We start from the raw sequence: 21933 nt of genomic DNA on the forward strand, positions 1-21933 counted from the left end.
CCTCCTCACATCCCATTATTATTTAAATAAAACTGATCCTTTTCTCCAGCAATAAGTCTCGGTGTTTTTATTCATGTACTAGCTAAGTACCCGGCATTGCCCAAGTTTAAATCTTCTACTTATTACGTTAAATTATGTGATGTCATCCAAATCCATCCAGTGGAAGGCCCAGAACAGGCTCCCCGGGTCAAAGTTCTGCCCAGCGTACACCAACGGGAGGTCCAAGTGGAACCCTAATCTCCCTAAAACCTGGCGAGGATCAGACTGGACCACCTTGCATTGGTTTCATCCCAATCGGTGCAGGGGTGTCCGAACAGCATGTGTGCAAAAATCCCTAAAAATTCCTACGGTGCGTGTGTTACACAGAGTGTACGCACAAAAGCACAGTTGCCATTGAGAAGCGCATTATCAAAGATTTCTTGGAAAAGTCCTGGGCGGTGACTGGAAGGTGTCTATTAAGACGCACAGAGATGGTTTGTCTTATGGGCGTGTTATGGGACTGTCACAGGTGTATCGCTAAAGTGGTTGCATACACAGACGCTTCATCGTTCTCATAGGAGGCCATACTCACATGGAAAACCTGCACCTGCCATAGGACTGGTGCAAATTTCAATGGTGAGACCAATGGTGGCATCTAAAGATGCACCTTAGGGTATTACAGCATCTACAGATGCTCAAAATGGTTATAAATGCCCAGATGTACACCAGGGGAGGGCTTTGCAGCGACATTTGTATACAGTCACAGGCGGGCGACCACCATAAGACGTAGCTGCGGCCTACAGTCACTGTGATGAGCAGTGATAAACAACTTATTGAGAAGGGAAATACCAGGTGTACTGTAGCTTGGGGGAACACAGGAGTCATTTTTAAATGTATTTTATTATATTACTGTATAGACACAGAGCTCCATATTGCAGGAAAACCATGGACCTAGAAACCCCTCAGTCCCGAGCATAGTGCTTCATACTGTAAGTCCCTCTTCAGTAGTAGTATTATTTACAGACGATAGAATAGTAGTGAAATGAGAATTGAATGGTATTCAGTGACCATGTCGACATTTACTATGTCAGTGTTGAAATGCTGTAAGTCGAACTTCTATGCTAAACATATCAATGTTGTCTGTCGACATGTTGACCATGTCTATAATATGAATGTCGACATGGTCAGGGCCGTTGAGAGCCTGGCCGGGCCCGGGTAAAGGAGGGGGCGTGGCCTAATCTTGGGAGGCGTGGCCATGCCCACTTGCAAAAAAAAACCTTGGACAGCCCCCCTGATGACCAATTAGGCAAAACAAGTTTTAGATAAAAGACGCAAAAATATTGCACCAAAACATGCGAAGTGTGCGAAAACGTCACCGACGTTATGGGCTTATTCAGTTAGGTTTAAAAAGCCGTTTTTGGCGATAAAGTATCTAATTAATTTCACCATGCAAAAAGTTTCCTCAATATTCAATACAGGAGACTTTTTGCCGGTGCGGAAACTCAATGCAATGGAACCTGCGAAAAAGTTTTGCCTATGAATAGGTGTCGAAAAAATGTGCAGAATTAGGGTTTTGGAGTGCAAACCTCGGAAAACCCTCCTGCACCCTTTGGACAGTCCCCCAAAGGTAAACTGCGTCAAAAACAGTTTTAAAAATACTTTAGATCACCCCTAAAAAGTACTTTAATTTTGAGGCCGAAAAAGTAAAAAATTGGGGGACAAATTTAAAAAGTAGCAAAATAGACTCCAGGTGTTTTTAAGTTTGCAGTTGGTTGCGGCAGGTGGATTTTTAAAGTTTTTTAAAACTTCACTTTAGCAACTTTAAAATATGCTTGCACCCATTTTCGTGTACCCCAAATTTGCTGGGACTACTGTACTTATTTTCTGCAAAAAACCTGCTAAATGCTATTCTTCAACACTTCTGCAAAGACGCAAATTAGCAGCCATTGAGAGTATTTAAGTACCCCAAATACCTTCAGCAGGCCTATTCGGGGGTATCTAGAGTGATCCCCAATGTCAGTGCAACTTTTGGGGGGTGTCAGGCTGATTTCACCAAATCTGACAGCACTTTTAGCCTGTTTGCTTTTCGCTGGGTCCCGTTTTCGTCGATTTCTAATTGAATGCGGGAATAATCGGGGACGAGTGCAATACCAGTGATGTCAGCGAAAAGTCCGGCATTCAAAAAGTACGGGACTTTTTGCACCTAATTGAATATGCCCCTAAGTTTCGCTTTATCACGTCTAATTGAATTCCCCCCTAAGATTGTCCCTGTATTTCCCCTTTTCCACTAGTTTGTCGGGTCGAACCCGGGATGATGTTCACGCGCCCCTACCGGGAGCGACCCTGCTGAGACCTCTGTGAGACAGGCGGCACAACCCTGCACTAATGCTGGTTCGATGACGCCATCAACCTCACGTGATGAGCCAGCACCAAGGTTCTTCCAATGCAGAGAACGGGAACCGGGACGCATTGACCCAGGTTACCCATTCACACTGCTTCACTAGCCGGGTTGAACCTGCGTTCAACCCTTCTTGTGACCAGGTTTGAAATGCTGGGTCACTCGCCCTGTCCTTTCACACAGCAAAATAACCTGGGTTGCACCGCGCTCATGTGCAAAAACCCGGGTTGTTGCTGGCAGTGGAAAAGGGGTAAAACTTAAAGGAAGTTTTCATCTATGCTGAATGTCGTCTTTAAATTACGGCACCCAATCAAATTAAATTCATGTAAATAATAATTTCTTAACAACAGTAATAAATAACTCCTGGAGGCTATATAAATTATCAGTACTGTACATCGTAGGGCTAAAACCGCTGGCACCCAAACAGTTAAATCCTAAGATTAGGAAAACAGACAAACTTTGTGTTCATTATCCAGCATGTGAGATCCCTGTGACTCCCAGCAAAGTACCGCATGCTAAAAATGAAAATGATCCGGGTTGTACACGGACATCTCTCTAAAGACATTGAAGACGTTCTCCTGGAATCCTGGCAAGTTGTTACACTTTAGATCCTACTTGGAAGGAAGAAAGATCATCCGTATGTCATTATTTTATATCTGAGCTTTTTATGCAGCTTTAATGTTTCAAGAGCTCAATTTTTCACACATTTCTTACATTGTTACTTTGGCTGTTTTAGGAAGATTTATGCAGTTCTATTATGGACTAAAAATAACTCAATAGACAGGCTCTTAGAATGAGAAAAAAGATTAGGAATAAGCTGGGTGGATATGTCTGGAGGAAAATGAATCACTTTTTGTTTAACTGCAAAAGGAAGATCTGCCATGAATGCCAGATATCATTACACGTTATGTAACATGTTCAGTTGGCTAAATAGTATTTACAAATCAAATGAATAACCTAATTCAGGAAATTTCCACAGAAACAGCAGCACATGTTTGTGTATAGGTTTTGTGGCCGTGTTTCCATTGGTTAATTTATACTAGATATAGGGGGAGATGTACTAAGCCTTGCAGAGAGATAAAGTGGAGAGAGATATCCAAAACTATCACTATGGGGTAGATGTACTAAGCCTTGGAGAGAGATAAAGTACCAACCAATCAGCTCCTAACTGTCAGGAGGCTGTGTTTGAAAAATGACAGTTAAGAGCTGATTGGTTGGTACTTTATCTCTCTCCAAGGCTTAGTACATCTACCCCATAGTGATAGTTTTGGATAGTTAAGTAAAAGTGGAAAATCTCTTCTGCCTGAACACTTACGCAGAGCAGTGCGATTTTCCACCCTGTGCCACCCCATCCCCTGAACATGTGACCTCATGATGTCACAATGAGAGGGGGTAGCCACAGGCGGCTCTACAGGCTGCATCCTTTGGGTGTTCTGGGAGGCTCTGCAGCAGCTCCACAGGTGCTGCAAGCCATATGGAGGTTTGGTGGGGCAGCGCCGGTTCTGCTTCCAAGGCCCTGTGCCTAGTTACGCCCCTGACGCAGAGCTGTACACATCCCAAGATGCATCGGCAGAATATGCTGCTGGTACACTACTAGTCATCATCATCAGTGTGTAATTCCACCTGCCCTGTACTAGTTGCAATAGTTACGCCCCCAACAAGGTGTATACACTTAGGTGCTGGTCTGCGTGGGCCACATATGTATAAACATGCTCTTGCCTAAATGGGAATGCCCATTTACACCAGTGTTCATTCCCCTCCAGTCGTAAGTGTACATGTGACCATCATGCCTTTAACTATGCAAACCGGCATACAGTAGGTCCGCCTTAGTTTCAGCTCCTCTGCAGGTGGAAATCTCTACCTCACCCTGTAGCAGAAGTATCCCAGCAGCCTGACCTGTGTGCGGCCATGGAGAACTGATCTTCTGGAGGAGAGGGAGGGACATGTCATCTTACCTATTCTTGAATATCAGTAATGATCTGCTTATTCAAGAACCAGACCACAAATACAGCTTGATAAAGGAATATTGATCTCTATGGTAAGTGTACACAAGTTTCAAAGGACTTGGGGAACGCAGAATAGATAGATTCCTTTTACATTAGCCATTCATCATTTTAAAAGCATGAACAAATCACTCTTACATGGGGTTTTAATAATAAATGTTTCCATTCCTGGCACAAATTTAATAGCATCAGCTTTTCACAGAGTAAATGTCACCAACAAGCTGGGATTTATTGTGTAGCACTTAAAGCTGCACTGCTGTCTAGGGCAGAGGTTCCCAAAGTCTGCAATTACAGTCCAGGTTTTAAGGATATCCATGCTTGAGTCCAGATAGTTAAATCAAATTGACTGAGGTGCTAATGAAGTCACCCTTGAAGTGTGGACTGTAATGGTGGAGTGTGGGAACCTCTGGTCTATGGAAATAAATTCAAGAGGTGGCTCCTACAGACAGAGGGGGATAATTACAAGCTGCACACACCCCTTTGTGCCAGTAACATATTTTTAATTTAGATTTTAAATTTTTTACTTGTGGGGAGGGGGTGGGGGCAATGTATGGATGTCAATAATGGTGTGACCCCACTGTTGTAACTAGCGAAGGTGCAGGGGGTGTGGCTGCTATGGGGCCCAGACAGTCTCTGGGGCCCGACCCTCCCACGGCACCTAAGGTGCCAGGCCAGCCATGGTCGTGTCTTCCAGCAAAGTGCTGCACAGGGCAGGCATATCTGCCCTCTTGGTCGGCTCCGCCTCCGGCTTTCCTCATTGACTGATACTGGGAGGAGGCGTGGCTGCCTCCACCTGTCATCAGTCATTGAGGAGAGATGGGGCCGACCGGGAGAGGAGATGTGCCTGCCCTGCACAGCATACTGCTGGAGGACACGACCATGGAGAACAGATTAAGTCGAGGATGGGGGAGTGAGGAGGATGTGGGGGGAAGTGAGGAGGGGGCAGGGACCTAGGGGGCCAGCGAAAATGTTGCTATGTATTTCCTATAGTATTATTAACATCAATAACATTAATTTCCAGTCATTTCCAGTCAATTTTGGCTACCGCACAGCACCTGAAAATCACGAGGGACGGACATAAATGAAATCCAAAATCTGTTTTTTAGATCTGAGTTCTTGGGGAGAAGAGCTGGGACTCGGTTCGACTCGGAACTCCAAAGTTCGTATATGTTCAGTTTTCTGCAAAACCGAACCACTCATCTATAATTATTGGTAACGTCCACTTCTGAGGGCTCATTTATGGGCATTACTGGTTTTGGTGGAATATTACTGGGCACTACTACTGCTTACTAATGCTGCAGATATATCAGACATTACTACTATTGTCACACATATTAAGAGGGTATTACTACTAATACTGTACATATTAGTGGGTGTTACTACTACTGCTGTATGTAATACAGAGCATCACTGCTGCTGCGGGTACTCTCAGTGCTGCTGATACTGCTGCGGGTACTCTCAATGCTGCTGATACTGCTGCTGCTGCGGGTACTCTCAATGCTGCTGATACTCATAGTTCCCAACTGTTCCTACATTCCAGGAACAGTCCCAGGTTTGAAATAATTAGCCCTGGATATTTCCCTATACGACGCCTCCTATTCTGTATATTTAATGCAATGTCCATTATCTATTCCTATGCTTTCAGGTTTAAGCACTTATAGGGGGCTGTCCTGGACTCCTGAGAGAGGGCAGGCTCCTGCAAGCTGCAAGTGGGTGGCTCAGTGTCTTCTTGATAACGCGATTTGCATTCAATTGCGATTTTATTATAGCACAATTGGGGCTATGATGATGCAATAGCGACATCACCACTCCCCTGTACCTCCCACCAAGCTGTGTGACCTATTTCAATATCAGCAAGTATTTGTCACTGGTTCCTAGTGAATTATAGGCTGAATATTAGGGCCTGATTCAGTTTGAGTCGCAGGTGTGCACCTGGTCGATGTTTGCGTTCTGCCTACCAGCCGCATTAATTTGCATATTTTCCCAGCGAGCGTGTGCGTGCGATTGCAGACTTGCGATCCGTGCTGAATCAGGGCCTTCGTTCAGTACACAGTATGGCAATGAGTGTACGTGATCTATCATTTCTACATCTTATATTGTCATAAGACCCTTTATTACACTCTTTTATTATAAATATCTTCAAGATTACAGATTAATATAATGATGCCTGCATTCTGCTTGGCTCTGATAATTAATTGTGAACTTTTTAGAATATAGTTATACGGATGTAAATGTTTCATTACTAACTGCATTGTGGCAATATTACCCAAAAGACCGCGCTTCGTTTCTTAATTCAAAAAATATTTGAACTCAACGAAGAGAACACTATTAAATCATGAATAAAACATTGCAGGCAAAGCGACCCTTAAAGTTTACAAAGTAGTTCTGAAATAATTTGTAAGGGGAGTCGTGTAATCATTTTGGCAGCACTGTGCTTCCAGGGATTAGTGCTGATTATTTAAGACCATGCAGTAATGATCTTTGGCATGAAGGAGACAGATTGCCAGGCTAGTTGAACGTACTCCTTAGAACTTAGAAGTCAGTCACACAGCAGTGTAAGTGGTCTACATCTCAGCAACATGGTGAAGATTACTAGGAATATTTTCCTTCTTAAATAGAACTCTGGACTTTTTCAAAATTCATGGAGAACAGTTTAGTGAGAGTTCTTAATCCTAATATTCACATAGCGCCAACATATTCTGCAGCATTGTACAACAGTTTCTGCTCTGAAGTAGCTTAATCTAACTTCCCAACTTCAGATGAGGAATAGGAAGAAACCAAAGAACCTAAAGCAAATCCCATTCCTAGTCATCCTAGCTGTGTTATATCTGCCATAGTGATACTGAAGGTGCACAGTGTTATGTTCACAGAGCCAATGAAGAAATAGAACAGGCTAAATATCAGTTGCAAAGATGTTCTACTCCTTAAGCTCCATATACATGATGCTTAAGGTGCATCTATGGTCCAAGCAGCTAAAGCAAGATTGGAGAGAGTAGAGTTTGCACTACAAGGAATGCTGGAACGTACCACGACTAATGTTCCATCTGAGCAGCCTACAGCACTGACGAATGCTTATTTTGGGCCCTTTTATCATCATCATCATCATCATCAAACAGGGGCATTTTTACCTAATTCAATTGACTAGCTGTTTGAACTAGAAGCTAGCCAACAGAGTGTAATTGGTCTGTAATTAGTGCAGTATGAGTTTGGGAATTGTAACGATTATTGCTTCCAGCATTCAGAAGGGAGGTCGTTAGTCTGACCAATGCTAAGTTTTCAAGATAAAGGAACTAAAAAATTGGTTAACATTTTGTAGTCATTTTCTGATAATGTACCTGTAAAGTTGACAGTCATCCAGAATTACTCCGGACAGACCAGAATCGGGACATCTGTCCAGAGACCACAGTTTAAGTAATCTCGGATAGGCCATGCACAGAATTTTTATTGTTATTATGTATAATACAACCTATACTCACGTGAATGACTTGCGGTCGGCCCTCTCTGCTCAATCCCGCCTCCTGACCTCACTATGATGACTGTTCCTTCTGAGTGGGTACCCGATGCCTCTGCCAAGTGAAGGACAAGTCACTGCGACCAGAGAGCTGCTCCTCCTGGGGAGGAGTTTGGGTGGAGGGTGTACCCATTGCTACTGCCTGTCCCTGCTAACTAGAGCGCTCTAGTAACAAGACACTTGCCTAAGAGGACACTATGAAGCCGGCTTAGACTACGCTTGTGTTACCAAGCATGAAACTAATTTTTAGGTGACACTTTTCAACTGGGCTTGTTGCTCTTATTTTAATCTTGTCTAAATTTTTACACCGTTCACAGATACACCATGTTGGCCATGCAGCATGGTAGATGCAATATAGTATATCTTGCAGATATATTGTGTGTGTCTGCCAACGTGTACGGGCGGCCCATCGACTGACCCATACACTGGCTGCAAGATGTCTGGCCAGACATTTTGAGGGGCCGATTGGCAAGTGTGAATGCTTACCAAATCGGTCGCTTGGCATGCAGGGACAGTTGACTGTCCCCTGGGTTTAAGTGTGCACAAAGCATTAAAGCTGTGTACAGAGTGGGTGGGGCCCCAATTCTGCCACCCCTCAACCCACCCCCACATACAATTCCCATCTAGTTGCCCCCTCCTGGAGCTTGAAGCCTGAATGCCAGCAGGTATGGTTGTAGGCAATAACCTAGAAAGTTATACTTGCTATTTAGACTTGAGATGGTTCAGGATTCTCAAGTGGCATTATTTATGAATTATTCCATGCACTTAGCTGCTTGAGTCAGGGCCATAACTAGGGATGTGCGAACAGTACCTAGGACACAAGGGTGAGGGGGACACCATCACTGCCCTGTGGCACCTGTATTTGGCTTGAAATGGCAGCCTGAAGATCTACCAGAAATCCACCCTGCGCATCCTTAATGCACGCCAAAACCTCGGCTTCCGAGTCTTAAATTGATGGAATTTTTGTGCTGTTTGAATAGAACAATGGAGCTTTGGTTTAGATTGTCAGGATGCTATCTGTGTTGGTACATTCTCTCTTAAAAGACGGCCCTGACTGGACCAGCCCACTTTGTGTGCGTGACAGGGTGCAGGGGGAGCAGCGGACCACTGAGGCAACTCGGGCACCAAAGCAGCCACACACCTAGTTACGCCACTGTTTGCATGCATGTTAGCAAACAGTGGGGTCCTTTTCAGGATCAATGGAAAGGGGTTATAGGCGAGGACAACAAATAAAGGCTGCAGGTGTACTTCAGGGTCCAGTCTTCAACCTGGGCAACAGCGGGTATCCAGCGAGTACTTAATAATAGTCTTCATCATCTTAATTTTCTTACAACTAGGCATGTTCCAGGTTCTGTGTTGAGGACCTTATATTTTATTGTGGTGGACAAGTGAAGTTGATCAAAACAAAGGACACCTGTAGATCCCCTGTGACTTATCCCTCTTACATTGGGAGTGCAAGAAATATATCTATATAATAAGCGAGAAAGCATGTCTGTCTGTCCTTTATGCACGGCCACAGTTTTGGACCTAGCTCCTCCAAATTTGGCATGTTGGTGTAGCTTGACCAGGATTAGGTTTTAGCCTAGGTGTGAACTTCGTCGGGGCCATACACTGTTACAAAATCTTTAAAAATGGGGACTCTCTTGAGGCGCACATCCACTAGGCGATATTAATGAGCGATCGAAAGAAAACTGCATCGTTATCGTTCAATCGCTCATTAATCGTGCACAAATCGTGCACCAAAATGTCAGAAACTACCAGCAATGCGCGCTCCCGCTGGTCGATTCAGACATCAATCATCGCTCGAATATGCCAGTCAATCTGCCGATAACGACAGATTGACCATGTTCAGGAATGAGGGGGCGTAACTACACTGAACGACAAATCGTTCAGTGTAGGCACTACAGGGGATGGGGAACGACTGTACGATTACAATGTTGTAATCGTACTGTCATTACCTTGTCGCCTAGTTAATATGCACCTTTAAATTACACGGGCTCTGGGGCTGGCTCCAATGAAAATTGTCAGTCTGACAAAAACCTGCATGTAACAAAAGTATCCTTTTAACCTCAGTGAGAGCAAACTTGATGACTCATGCAAATTCATATTAAATCCAGAGCCTCTGTGTTTGCATGCAAGGGCATAACTAGCACTTTGTGGGCCACAAAGCAGGATCTTAAAAGGGTCCCCTCAGGGGTAAAAAAAACACATACAGTCCCCCAAACAGAGCCCATTCATATGCCACACCGACCCCATTCAGGTTATGCCACACAGAGCCCATTCAGGTTATGACACACAGTAGTACCCCTTATACACATTATGCCACGCAGTAGAAGTGCTCCCTATACATTATGTCACACAGTAATGCCCATTACACTACACAGTAATGCCCCTTACACATTATACCACATTATACTCTTTACAGATTATGCCACATAGTAGTACTGCCCCATATAACACATTATTCCACACATAGTAGTGCCCCTTACACACTATGCCCCCCCAGCAACTCACCTTCCTGTGTCCGTCCAGCAGCCACTTACCTCCACCTGTGTGCCATCAGCAGCCAGCAGGTGTGGATTTGGGCCATTCCGCCCGCTAATTATAGCTGGCGCACCGGCAGGCAGTGGCAGACATAGACAGGCAGCTCCGGCACAATTTGAATCTGGCGCCGGTCACGAGCCAATCAGAGATTGCGGACCGACAGCCAATCAGGAGCCACCATTGCTTATTGGCTGCCGGTCTGCGCGTTCTGATTGCCTCGCGACCGTCTCAATGTGAGCATTATGTCCAGTCTCAAGTTGGGGAGGTGTGTCAGATTACTGCTGCTCTACCGCAGGCATCATTCATGCTCACCTCCTATGTTGGGAAGAACAGAGCGTCAGGGAGTAATGACACAAATACCTAACAGACACTCCATGCTTACTGAGGTGGGAGGACGGCGAGATTTGCATCATGTGCACTCTCGCCTTACAGCCGGTAAGAGCTCTCCGAGAGAATTTCCTGCTCTATCAGGAGTCCGGGAGGTCTCCCCCTAATATACGAGTCTCTGTCTGATCTCACGTTTCCTTTTTCTTTCTTATAAATGCACTCATTCAGGGCTGAACAGCATCAGCATTCTACTCAGCCTCTGCAATGCCCAGTTTGGATCACGAGTAATGTGCTAAACTTCTATCAATTGCAGAAATGCTCGAAACTACTATTTTATTTTCAATTTCATGGTAGTTGTCCGTTGCTCTATAGTCTGCTAACAAGTAGGAAGACTGCTGTATGCAATTATAATCAATAGGAAATGCTTCATTCTTCACTGCTTTATTTTTATACTTGTAAACCTTCTATAACCTTTTCAACTTTTATTTTTCCCCTCTGTAGGGAGGATAAACAAAGTCAGAGTGTAACTGACCGCAGCTCATATTGGGAGGATATAAACCTTCCCGAATCAATTCCCTCTCACAGTGGGCAAATATAAACCTTAGTGAATCAATAAATTGGAAGTAGGTCTCTTATTATTTGGCAGGCTGTCCATTGTTTCCTAAAAGCGGCTCCTGCCTTACTCCTGGGGGAAACCTGGATGTTAAGCACACTGTGCCAGGAAATAACAAAGTGAAACGCATGATTCTAGGGGAAAAAATCTTCAAATATAAAATAGTGTTATGATGGAAGGATATCACACTTAATATTTGCAGTTATGATTAACTTGTACATGCATGCACGTATTATTTAACACTTTGGGCTATTTTTTTGTAAACTGCCACTTCTGGGAGGGTTAAAGATGAAAATTTAAAGCAGCACTCACATTCAGTGTAAAGCACCCTGGGCTTTACACTAACTGTGAGTGCCGCTTTAAATGTTCAGGTCCAACCGTAGGCCGACACTTCGTGAATATAGCCTTTTGTTAGAATAACTTCATTTAATAAATAATAATAAACAAAATAGAGACACTTACAAGGAGAATAACAGTTGCTTAATAACGTTCTACATAAAACAGCATCCCAAGATTACATAATAGGATTTTGTATCCATACAACCTGTAGCAGTCTAAAGCTGGGTACACACTACACGATTTGTCATGCAATCATTGGACCTGCACAACCATCTGTCCTTTGTACACAACGTTCATCGCATCGTCTCGGTTAAAATAGCTGATATTACCCATTTGCTCAGCTCTCACCTGTTGCCATCTCAGACCTACTGTGCCTAATGTTAAATCAGACCCCACCCCTCTCTCTGAAATATATTTTTGCCATTACAGAGATAGTCCCAGCTGGATACTGATCACTGTATGTTTTCAGGCAGAAGTGTCTTACAACCACTTGTACAATGGGTATGTTCTACATTTGTATTATTTGAAAGCTTTGTGACCCTAGCAAAACACACAGCTGTAATAGTGGGTGTCATGGGTCTGGTCCTGTCTGTGGCTTTGTTCCATTAATTCCCCATTCTAGTCACTTACGTTGTCAGAGTAAGTTAGTGATACAGACTTACTCTCACTGTTCCTGGCATATCTGGGAGTGATCTGGGCTTACGGTAGTTCTCAGCAGGGATTTGTTAACTTGGTCTGTCTGGGCATGGGAAAATGGATTTGCTGGATCTAGTAAACCTTGCTAGGTGATTGCTTACACTCTAGCTCGTTTCTGTAAGTTGTGCATCTTCTACTGCTGTACCAACCTTGTTAGTGTTTTCCCTACTACTTTTTCTTGGTCCTCCCAGTTACATGCCAAAGTGCCTGCCAGTGTCCCAGAACTTGGGTTTCATTTCAAACTACGCTCATGCTTTACCCGTGTTACGCCATTATCCATGAGTGTACCAAACCCTTTGAAAGTATTAGACTACGCTGCTGTTATTGCAAAATCAACACAGACTTGGGGTCCTGCAATGTATAGTGGCATCCAGAACTAGGACAGCATTGTATAATGCCTGCTGTTTTGTACAGTGTTCACCTTCATACCCTATGCAGAACCGTAACTAGACTTTTTGGTACCCTGTGCTAGGGAGAGCATTGACGCCCGCCCCCCATTTTTTAATAGGGACATAAGATTTTGCACTTGAAAAAGGGCCATGACCTCATGGGGAAGGGCCAGGGAAGAGATAGGGCAGCTAGGGGATGCTGGGGATAAAAGAAGAGGAAGCTACAAGTGATAATGATAATAAGGAGGAAAATTGACAGGCCCAAAAAGTGCCCCATGCCCTGCGGTGCCCTGTGCCATGGCACTGGTCGTACTACCCCAGTTACGGCACTGACCCTATGTATTCCATAGTGGTAACTACTATAGAGTATAGTATTCTGTATAAATCGTCACTACAAGGCTCTCTGTATTGAAAAGTGGTCGCTATAAAACTCTCTATTTGGAAATTAAACAGCAGAAATCTCTGTATAATATAGAGGTCGCTACAATAGGTTCTGCAATACGAGGATGGAACAAAAGTCTGTGTCCTGACATAGTAGTAGATAACGCCCCGTATTTCTTTTCTTTATGTATGAACTAGAGGTCTTAGTAGAACACTGTTAGCGTTCCCGCTAGGCTGTTTTAGCGGGGCGCGGCGCCCTGCCCTCCTTCTGGAGGGCAAAAAGCACCCTGCCCTCCAGGAGGAGGGCAAAAAGCGCCCTGCCCTCACAGCCTGCGGGTGCCGTTCTCACCTGCGGGACACAGTGTCCCGCGGGTGGAGAAACATGCGGTATCGCGGTGACGTCCCGGTCCCGGCATCTATTCTCCCTTTCTGCAGCGCTTGGGGGCTGCCCGGCATGTCCGTAAGCGCCGGGCACGCCCCCAAGTATGACAAAAAGGGGACGTGTCTTATAGACACGCCCCCTTTTCATGACCATGCCCCCTTTTCGGGCACGCGCGCGCATAAGGTTGCCCTCTCTAGCTCCGGCGCCCTGCCTGCCGCCGGAGCTAGAGTTAACACTACACTGTGGAAAATTACAGCACAATTATGCTTTTATTTTTGCAGATATTGAATAATAAATAATTATCACTAAAAGTTGGGAAAAATATCACTAAAATTTGAGAACAAATCACTAAAAGTTGGGAATAACATCACTAAAAGTTGGGAACAACATCACTAAAAGTTAAGAAGAACATCACTAAAAGTTAAGAAGAACATCACTAAAAGTTAAGAAGAACATCACTAAAAGTTAAGAAGAACATCACTAAAAGTTAAGAAGAACATCACTAAAAGTTAAGAAGAACATCACTAAAAGTTAAGAAGAACATCACTAAAACTTGAAAAATGGAGGATATTGAAAAATGGAGAAAACTGACATACAGGCCATCATTAAATATTTGCAAATAAAGAAGATGACGCCTACTGACATTCACACTCAAGCTCAAGAAACACATTGTTGGGAAGACTTTTGCGTCTGATGACGATGTCATGACTGCTGTTCAGGACTGGTCTGAGGACCAATTAGCTGACTTTTTCCTGAACGGAATGAAGAGATTGGTGCATCAATGTGAGAAGTGTATTGAAGTAAATGGAGCCTATGTAGAAAAATAACTTAAATGTCTCCGTTATTCATGGTCAGGACACCGACTTTTGTATCCACCCTCGTAAATACTGTTGAGATGGGGCTGTATGGTTTCAGATTACAGCGCATTGGCGAAACCAGGTCACACCCATTTTCCATTGCAGTGGAAGATCATTGGCTACTTATTTGAATTTGATGCTGGGGCTAAATGTTGCCAGCCCCCCATCTTACCTTGACTGTAAAGGGAATTTTAGCTCTAATTCATGGAAGGCCGCTAAAGGGTAAATTATTTACTATATGCAGAATGTTATAATCACTGATAAACAAAATAGATTCAATGAGATTACATTTTTAGACCACATGCTAATTCTTTTTAATGATCCTTTCCATTTAAAGAACCTTATATGCTGCTTTATAAGATTATTCTGGGAAGATCAAGCATGAAAGAAAGTCTGCATTCACTTACCGAAGCTTCATCTGTCATTTTGCTATATTCCTTTGGGATTTCCTTCAGGGATTTCTTGCTCATTGAAGTTTTTAGCTTGTTATCTGAAATAAATTGTTGAATTTTTGAAATGACTGAATTTCCCATAGAGACTTCACTCCTGCTTCCACTTGGGGACAAGCTACGGGTTGGCATCAGGCTCCTCTGACTGCTGAAGTCTCCCGTCTTTGTGTCTGTAGAAGGAGTATTTGCAATGGATGCCTTTAAAAGAGATTGTAAGTTTGATGCATTTTCTGAAGTCCTAGTAATGTTCAAGGAATGAGGGACCTCTGATGACTGGGTTGTGCTGTGGTCTAATTTAGGGCTGGAAGTCCACTGGAAGGACTGTGTCTCCTGTTTGCAAGAAAATGAAAGCACATTGTCATTATAAAGTTTTTTTTTTTTTTTTTTCCAACTAACGATTATTTCTGCCTACACATATAAACCACACACACCTACAAAACACAGCCACACGTTATTATTGGCTATATTGCTCTTCTTGTGGGGTATTTGCTGGGGGGCTCCTCATGCTGGACGACAGTATGTGTTCCCAGTCAGATCAGCTAGGTCCCCTGTCCTACAGCTTAATAGAGAGGATGGAGACCAGATGGTGACTATAAGCCCTGGAGTAGAGCCCATTGCGCTGCCAAGAGCAAGTCAGTGATAGGAGTGTGGGGGCATTTTCTGACAACTGCTCTAAATTCGGCCCTATAGCAGTGACTGTTATTGTGGCAGCATGCTGTGAGCAAGATGGATGCAAACAATATGGTCATGACTAGTAGAATGTTTTCCAGCAATCAGACAATAAGCTTATAGAGCTGTATACACTAACCAGTAATGTGTGGTGAGGTCAATGTCTGGGGAGGCACACATGGAGATGGGTCTGAGTGCTGAGAGCCTGTCTCACCCTTACTCACTGTCAGTGCCAGATTAAGGTTCTCATGGGCCTGGAGCTAAAATTTACGAAGGGCCTATTGTGTGCTGTCGTAGGGGGTGCAATGTTTCAACGATGATCCAGGATCACGTAGGACCAGGCTTGCCTACCCTCCCGATTTGGCCAGGAGCCTCCCGAATATTGGGTGCTGCTCCTGGCAGACAAGCCTCCCGGCGGACGCCGCACGCCACCCCCCTCACCACCTGCAGTATTGATAGAAGCCTCCGCAGAGGGGGAAGGGGGGGGCGGTGATGCGATTCGCACTGAATTGCATAATCGTGGCCCCACCCTCTGCTTCACAATTTCGCCATTGTGAAGAGGTGGCGGGGCCATGATGACGCAATTGTGTGGTCGCACCCCCCACTGTATACAGACATTCAGCTCCCTCCCGGAAGTAGGGAGCTGAATTTCGGCAAGTATGCGTAGGACCCTTTCCTCATGGTGCCGTTTCATCGCAAGTGAGGATGTCACAGGTCTTACAAGATTGATTGTCCCAGAGCATCCATACTACAAGTAGGCTGTAAATAAAGAATGTGATTGGGATCATGCTGCGCCATTGTTGGTCCAGTCTGGGTATTTAACTTCGTAATTGTTATGTTTGTATGCACCCTGACAAAATGTTAATCTCGCACCTAATCCTTCCGATTTCATTTAAATATTGCGCTTTTGTCATTGTTTCAGACATCCAAAAATCAATCATGCTATGTATATATATTAATATTTACACATTATATATATTTATTTATAAACACATACATGCATATATATATATATATATATATATATATACATACTCTAAATATGTATGTATATATATATATATATATATATATTATACACTGTTGATATGTAATATATATTATACACTGTGCATATGTAATATATATTTATATACCGTGTATATATATATATATATGTATATATATATATATATACACACACACACACACACACTACAAACCAAGCAGCGGCACTCACAGGTCTTGAAATGAAGTATGACACCACACAGGGTAGTTCGTTCAAATGAACTAACCTGTGTGGTGCATGCTTCATTTCAAGACCTGTGAGGGCCGCTACTTGGTTTCTACTAGTACATATTAAGTATTGTATATTTTTGAGGGCGCCAGGGCAAGTTTAAACCTTGATTGTGCATTGCCGGCTCTGTGTTGGTACATAGAAAAATATACAGCATTTTATATATATACACATGTATACTGTATATATATATATATATATATATGTGTGTGAGTGAACCCATAGCACATATATATATATATATATATATTACATATTCTGTAAAGTGGCCTTCCCTGCATTATGCATACCATTTATTATACACTATCAGCAGCAGCCAGGCAGCCTGGCCAGCAGGACTGACCAGCATCTCACCTCAGTCAGGACTGGGAGGATCAGACACTGCTACCAGGCTGCTTTCACGGAGCTGCTGTGTCTGCTGAGCCTTCTGCTGGTGGACATGGCCGGGTCAGGTGCTTCAATTTCAACCAGGTTGCGGTGGTGATGGAGCGCGGCACTTATGTGATGTCACACGCAGTGACGTCAGGTGGCGCGGGGGAGGCGCTGAGTCACTGTGAGTTAGCGGAGCTGGGAGGGCTAGTGAAGCCTTCCACTGCGCCGCCATCATGTTTAACCCATGTGTGCTATCAGCTTGGTGCCGCAGCCGAGGGGGGTGGATGTCGGCCGGAAGGGGGCGGGGCCTCGGATGGCCGCTGACTGGCAGGCTGCTGCTGTAGGAGGTAAACAAATTCCTGTCTACAGCAGCGCGCACACAGCAAATCCATCTGTGGGCCTATTCTGATAATGGGCCTGGAGCTGAAGCTCCATCAGTCCCATTGTTAATCCGGCCCTGCTCACTGTAACTCTCCCCTCACTACACTAAGTTTTAGTGTCCATTGATTCTCCTACCTGCATCACTGTGTTTTTGCTTGCTGCTGCTGACTGAGCTCCGATCTCTAAACACTGCAGTACACTTCCTGGTCAAATGACACATCCAAGGTGTCCATCAGTGCTCAAGGCACATACCCCCATACTCAGAGGCATGCATCTATTAGCTCTCTTTCTGTGCAGCTTACTGCCTGCGGTGTGGCCCCGCCCCCAGCTCTGCAAACAGTGTCTGACTATACAGAAGTGAGGCTGCGCTGTTGCTGCCTCATCTCTCGTCTCCCTGCAGTCCCAGGGAGCTCCACAAAGCAGGCGAGTGTTAACTATAAAAATGATTACCATAAACAAAGAAGATGTTTATAAGTTATGAATATATTCTTTGTATTATTCTAATCATTTTTATATCAAACCTCAGGAGTATGACAGGGGAGGCTCTGCCTACCCTGACTGCACGTCCCTGACACTAACAGTTAGTTAGCTTATAATTACAGTCACAAGTCATGCTCTAATCATTTCATATTCATTTGAATTATATGTGGGCCTGGAAGTACATTTGTTGCCCTTGCCCGAACCACCGGTGCTCTCCATGATTAAATGTTATATAATATGTAAATAATTATTAAAATGCGATAGTAAACACACAAAAGCAGTTCAGTTTGTTGCAGGTATCAGCTTACGGCATGAAACTTGAGTACAGCACTTCTTGATATGCCAATCACTATTCAAGTTCAATAAATAAATAAATTAATTATATATCGTCTTTTAAATAACTTGCTTCAAACAATACAATCTGCTTAAGAATACAAGACTGCTTTAGAATGCAAGTCAAGAGATGTGGTACTGTGAGAGGAGACACTGAGAGTAACGCCATGCATACAGATCAACAGAAGTGAGACGATGTAATTGGCCATTCCATAAAACAAAACAAAAAAATGGTCATGTCCAAAACTTTTGACTATTGATGGCAACAACAGACATTGGGGCCTATTTTATCATTCAAGATTTGTGATACATCCCCTGAAAACACCTGTTTTGGAGCCCCTGTCCCTGAGTATTGGTACATTCAGGCAATACATCATTTCTTATCGCTGCAGAAAGTCTGAGACACGATAAATAGCACATACTGTATGTCCTATAGAGATCTGTGTTACTGTTATGAGAAAGAAAAATGCACCTGTAATAAACTATCATAGAGAACGTAATACAGCTGTTTGTACGATTGTGCCGTTTTTTATTGCACAATAAGGGGTATATTTACTAAAGTGCGGATTTATAGAAGTAAAGGTGTTGCCCATAGCAACCAATCAGGTTCTACTTATCATTTATCTAGCACCTTCTAGAAGATAATAGCTATAATCTGTTTGGTTGCTATTGGCAACACCTCCGCTACTATAAACCTTACACTTTAGTAAATATACCCCCAAGGCTCATTTAGAAAAGTGCAGCGCAAATGCACCTGTTTTACAAGGAAGCACACGGATTTGCTGACCAAGGTGGCAGCCTCTACTAAGGGCATATTTATTATCGGATTTTTTATCATTATAATTTCTTATCACGGCAATACTCGCATGCAGGGACATAGCCTAAGAACAAACTGCAAGGTGGGATGGACTTTGCAGCCGAGAGCTTACAGGTCATGGCCCCCCAGACTAGCAAGGTTAAGATTGCTGAGGAATGTAGGAACACTTGCAATCTTGAGAAACAAATTGAAGGTAATGAAATAAGTAGCGTAATGAAACAACTGATGACAATTAGGCAAACGCAGACTGCACCAAAACACTGTAGCACTGCAGGAGTATTGTAGATAGTCTATACAGAGCCGTAAGTAGACTCTTTGGTGCCCTGTGCCAGAGAGAACATTGGCGAACCCCCCCCTCCCAATTTTTAACTAGGGACATAAGAAAATGCACTTGAACAAGGGCCATGGCTTCATGGGAAAGGGCCAGGGAAGAGATAGGGGAGGCCAGGAGATGCCAGAGATAAAAGAAGTGGAAGCTACCAGTGAGAATGATAATAAACAGGAAAATTGACAGGCACAAACAGCGCCACCCTGCCCTGCGGTGCCCTATGCCATGGCACAGGTCGCACCACCCTAGTTATGGCCCTGAGTCTATGCACAGGTGGAGCTGTGTGAGAGAATATGCACAGGTAATGCTGAAGTGAAGGCACTGACGGGAAGGAGGAGAGACCAGGTACGACCGGACCCAGTAAGGAGCCGCAGTCCTGTGGTTTGTGATACTCTGTATATCACACGCTTTCTCCTCCAAGCATAGTGACTCAGCACCGCACAGAGGAGAAGAACAAATGTCCTGAATCAAGGTGACATGGCACCCCAAGAAGTTAGGGGTACTGCATATCGCATAATTAGAATGAACTTTATTGTCCTTTTCAGTGAAAAAGGGGTACATGAAGATGGTCTAGTGTGCAGGGTTGGTTTCTCTGACCATGTATAAAACAGTGGAAACTGTAAAGTTAATTAAGACTCACTTGGCCTATGAATGTAGGAACAACACTGAACAATATTAACCATTAAGAAGTTAGGACAAATTTAATTTTCAAGGTATCAATAACTCATTAACTGTCCTGCAAGGTTTGAGCAGTTTATCAGGATATAAGAGTAATTCTGTAATAAGAACAGTCTTTAGTACATTAGAGATGAAGGGGGTAGAGATTTCCCATAAAAGTTTAATGACGTTTAGATACCATGAATGAGGAGGCGCTGGAAATGCTCTATATTGACTACATCAGGGTGTTTATCAAACCCTTCAATCCATTTACCATTATCCATTGGGACATTGGAATATGCATTATCTTGCAGTAAAAAAGGTGCATTCATTCCCAATTCTACAATTCAAATGAATAATCTGATTCCCCAACTCCCACAAGATAACTGCCCTGTAACATAACTAACATTTGGGAAACAGCGGTCTGCAGGGTTCCTTCACCCAACCTTATTTCCACCCCCATGCAGAACAAAGAGTAAAGCTGGCCACACATCTAAAGATTATCTGTCCAACCAGCCAACTAGTAGATTGGTTGGAATGAAAATCTGGTAAGGAATACAATCAGCAACTTGCTCCCAGACGCTGAAAAATGGACCAAAACTGTTGTATAAACAAATAGTTTAAATCAAACATTTAACATACTTGTCTGACGACCATTTTCATCTGTTTTCTGGCATTTAGGAGTAAATTTCTGATCATCATTTACTCCCATATGTTACCAGATTTTCATTCCAACCAATCAACAAGTTGGCTGGTTGGATGTAAGTTGTTCTAGTGTGTGGCCAGCTTATGCTTGTGTACACAGGCTTCATTACATCCCACTAACTATATGATAGGTGAACATAGGGGGGACAGATGCTCTCATAGAGGGCACATTCCCTGTGTAGAAAGGGACTGATGGAGCTTACAAGCTTCTTAATCATGCATCCATGTCCCATCATCTGTTTTATTAAGAATCTTGTGTGTCCTGTCAATATGTTTCTACTTTGAGATTCATTACCTCTACGTGAGCATCTGTCTATCCTCCGGTCACCTATCAAACAAGTAGAGCAGAGGAGAGACAGCTATAAAGACGCTCATCTGCGCACCCACTAAAAGATCAATCATGACACGGTGCTATTTCCTTCCACTTCCCTTGGTTTGTGGCTATTACACCAGGTCATGCATTGTTGCTCGTTGACCTTGAATGCAAGCTCTTCCTGATTGGCAGCTCTATTATAAATGTCAGCTTCTAGAAGGCTCAGCAGTTTCCGTTGTATCACAGAGATGGGGATTAAGGGCTCTATGTATTTCTGGCACACAGTGGTGTCATAGATAATATTTAGGTATTACATATAATGCAGATCCATGGAAAAATGATGGTGGAATTCCATGCAGAGGTTAAAGAATGGAAGCAGTGTAACAAGCCTCATGTTCATGAATTACAGAATTCCAATGGGCGCATTATACTCTTGCTGAGCATCAAGACCACAGCCAGCCATGTCTCTGATGGACAGCCATGCAGAATGGACCATATATGCCTTAATAATACAGATTCCTATCTGGGGCCCCTGTTCCTTATTGATTGCTTTAAAGATGCACATAATAAACTTAATTTTCAGTTTTTATTTTTTTCTATACGACAAGAACATATTGGTCATAAGCTCACAGTATGTAAACAGTTCATTTTTAATGATTTAGTTTCCTTTAAATACAGATCAGTTTTCCTAATGGTTTCATTGTGTCTATCTCCTTCTCCTACTGTTTAGACCA

At 43.5% G+C, this 21933-nt stretch overlaps 1 protein-coding gene and 1 long non-coding RNA gene across 2 annotated transcripts in view; one reads left to right on the plus strand and one right to left on the minus strand.

Annotated features, from left to right (window-relative positions):
* CFAP20DC (CFAP20 domain containing) overlaps positions 1 to 21933 on the minus strand; it is a 357191-nt gene that overhangs the window by 112079 nt on the left and 223179 nt on the right. Inside the window, exon 14 of the mRNA XM_088478712.1 lies at positions 14827 to 15198. Coding sequence (XP_088334838.1) covers positions 14827 to 15198 — 372 coding nt within the window. The remainder of the gene's footprint in view (positions 1 to 14826; positions 15199 to 21933) is intronic.
* LOC148517438 (uncharacterized) overlaps positions 1 to 21933 on the plus strand; it is a 165901-nt gene that overhangs the window by 27808 nt on the left and 116160 nt on the right. The gene's annotated exons all lie outside the window — the stretch shown is intronic.

Source organism: Taudactylus pleione, unplaced genomic scaffold, assembly GCF_031769625.1.
Source record: "Taudactylus pleione unplaced genomic scaffold, aTauple2 ptg000217l, whole genome shotgun sequence".
NCBI classification, from domain to species: Eukaryota; Metazoa; Chordata; class Amphibia; order Anura; family Myobatrachidae; genus Taudactylus; species Taudactylus pleione.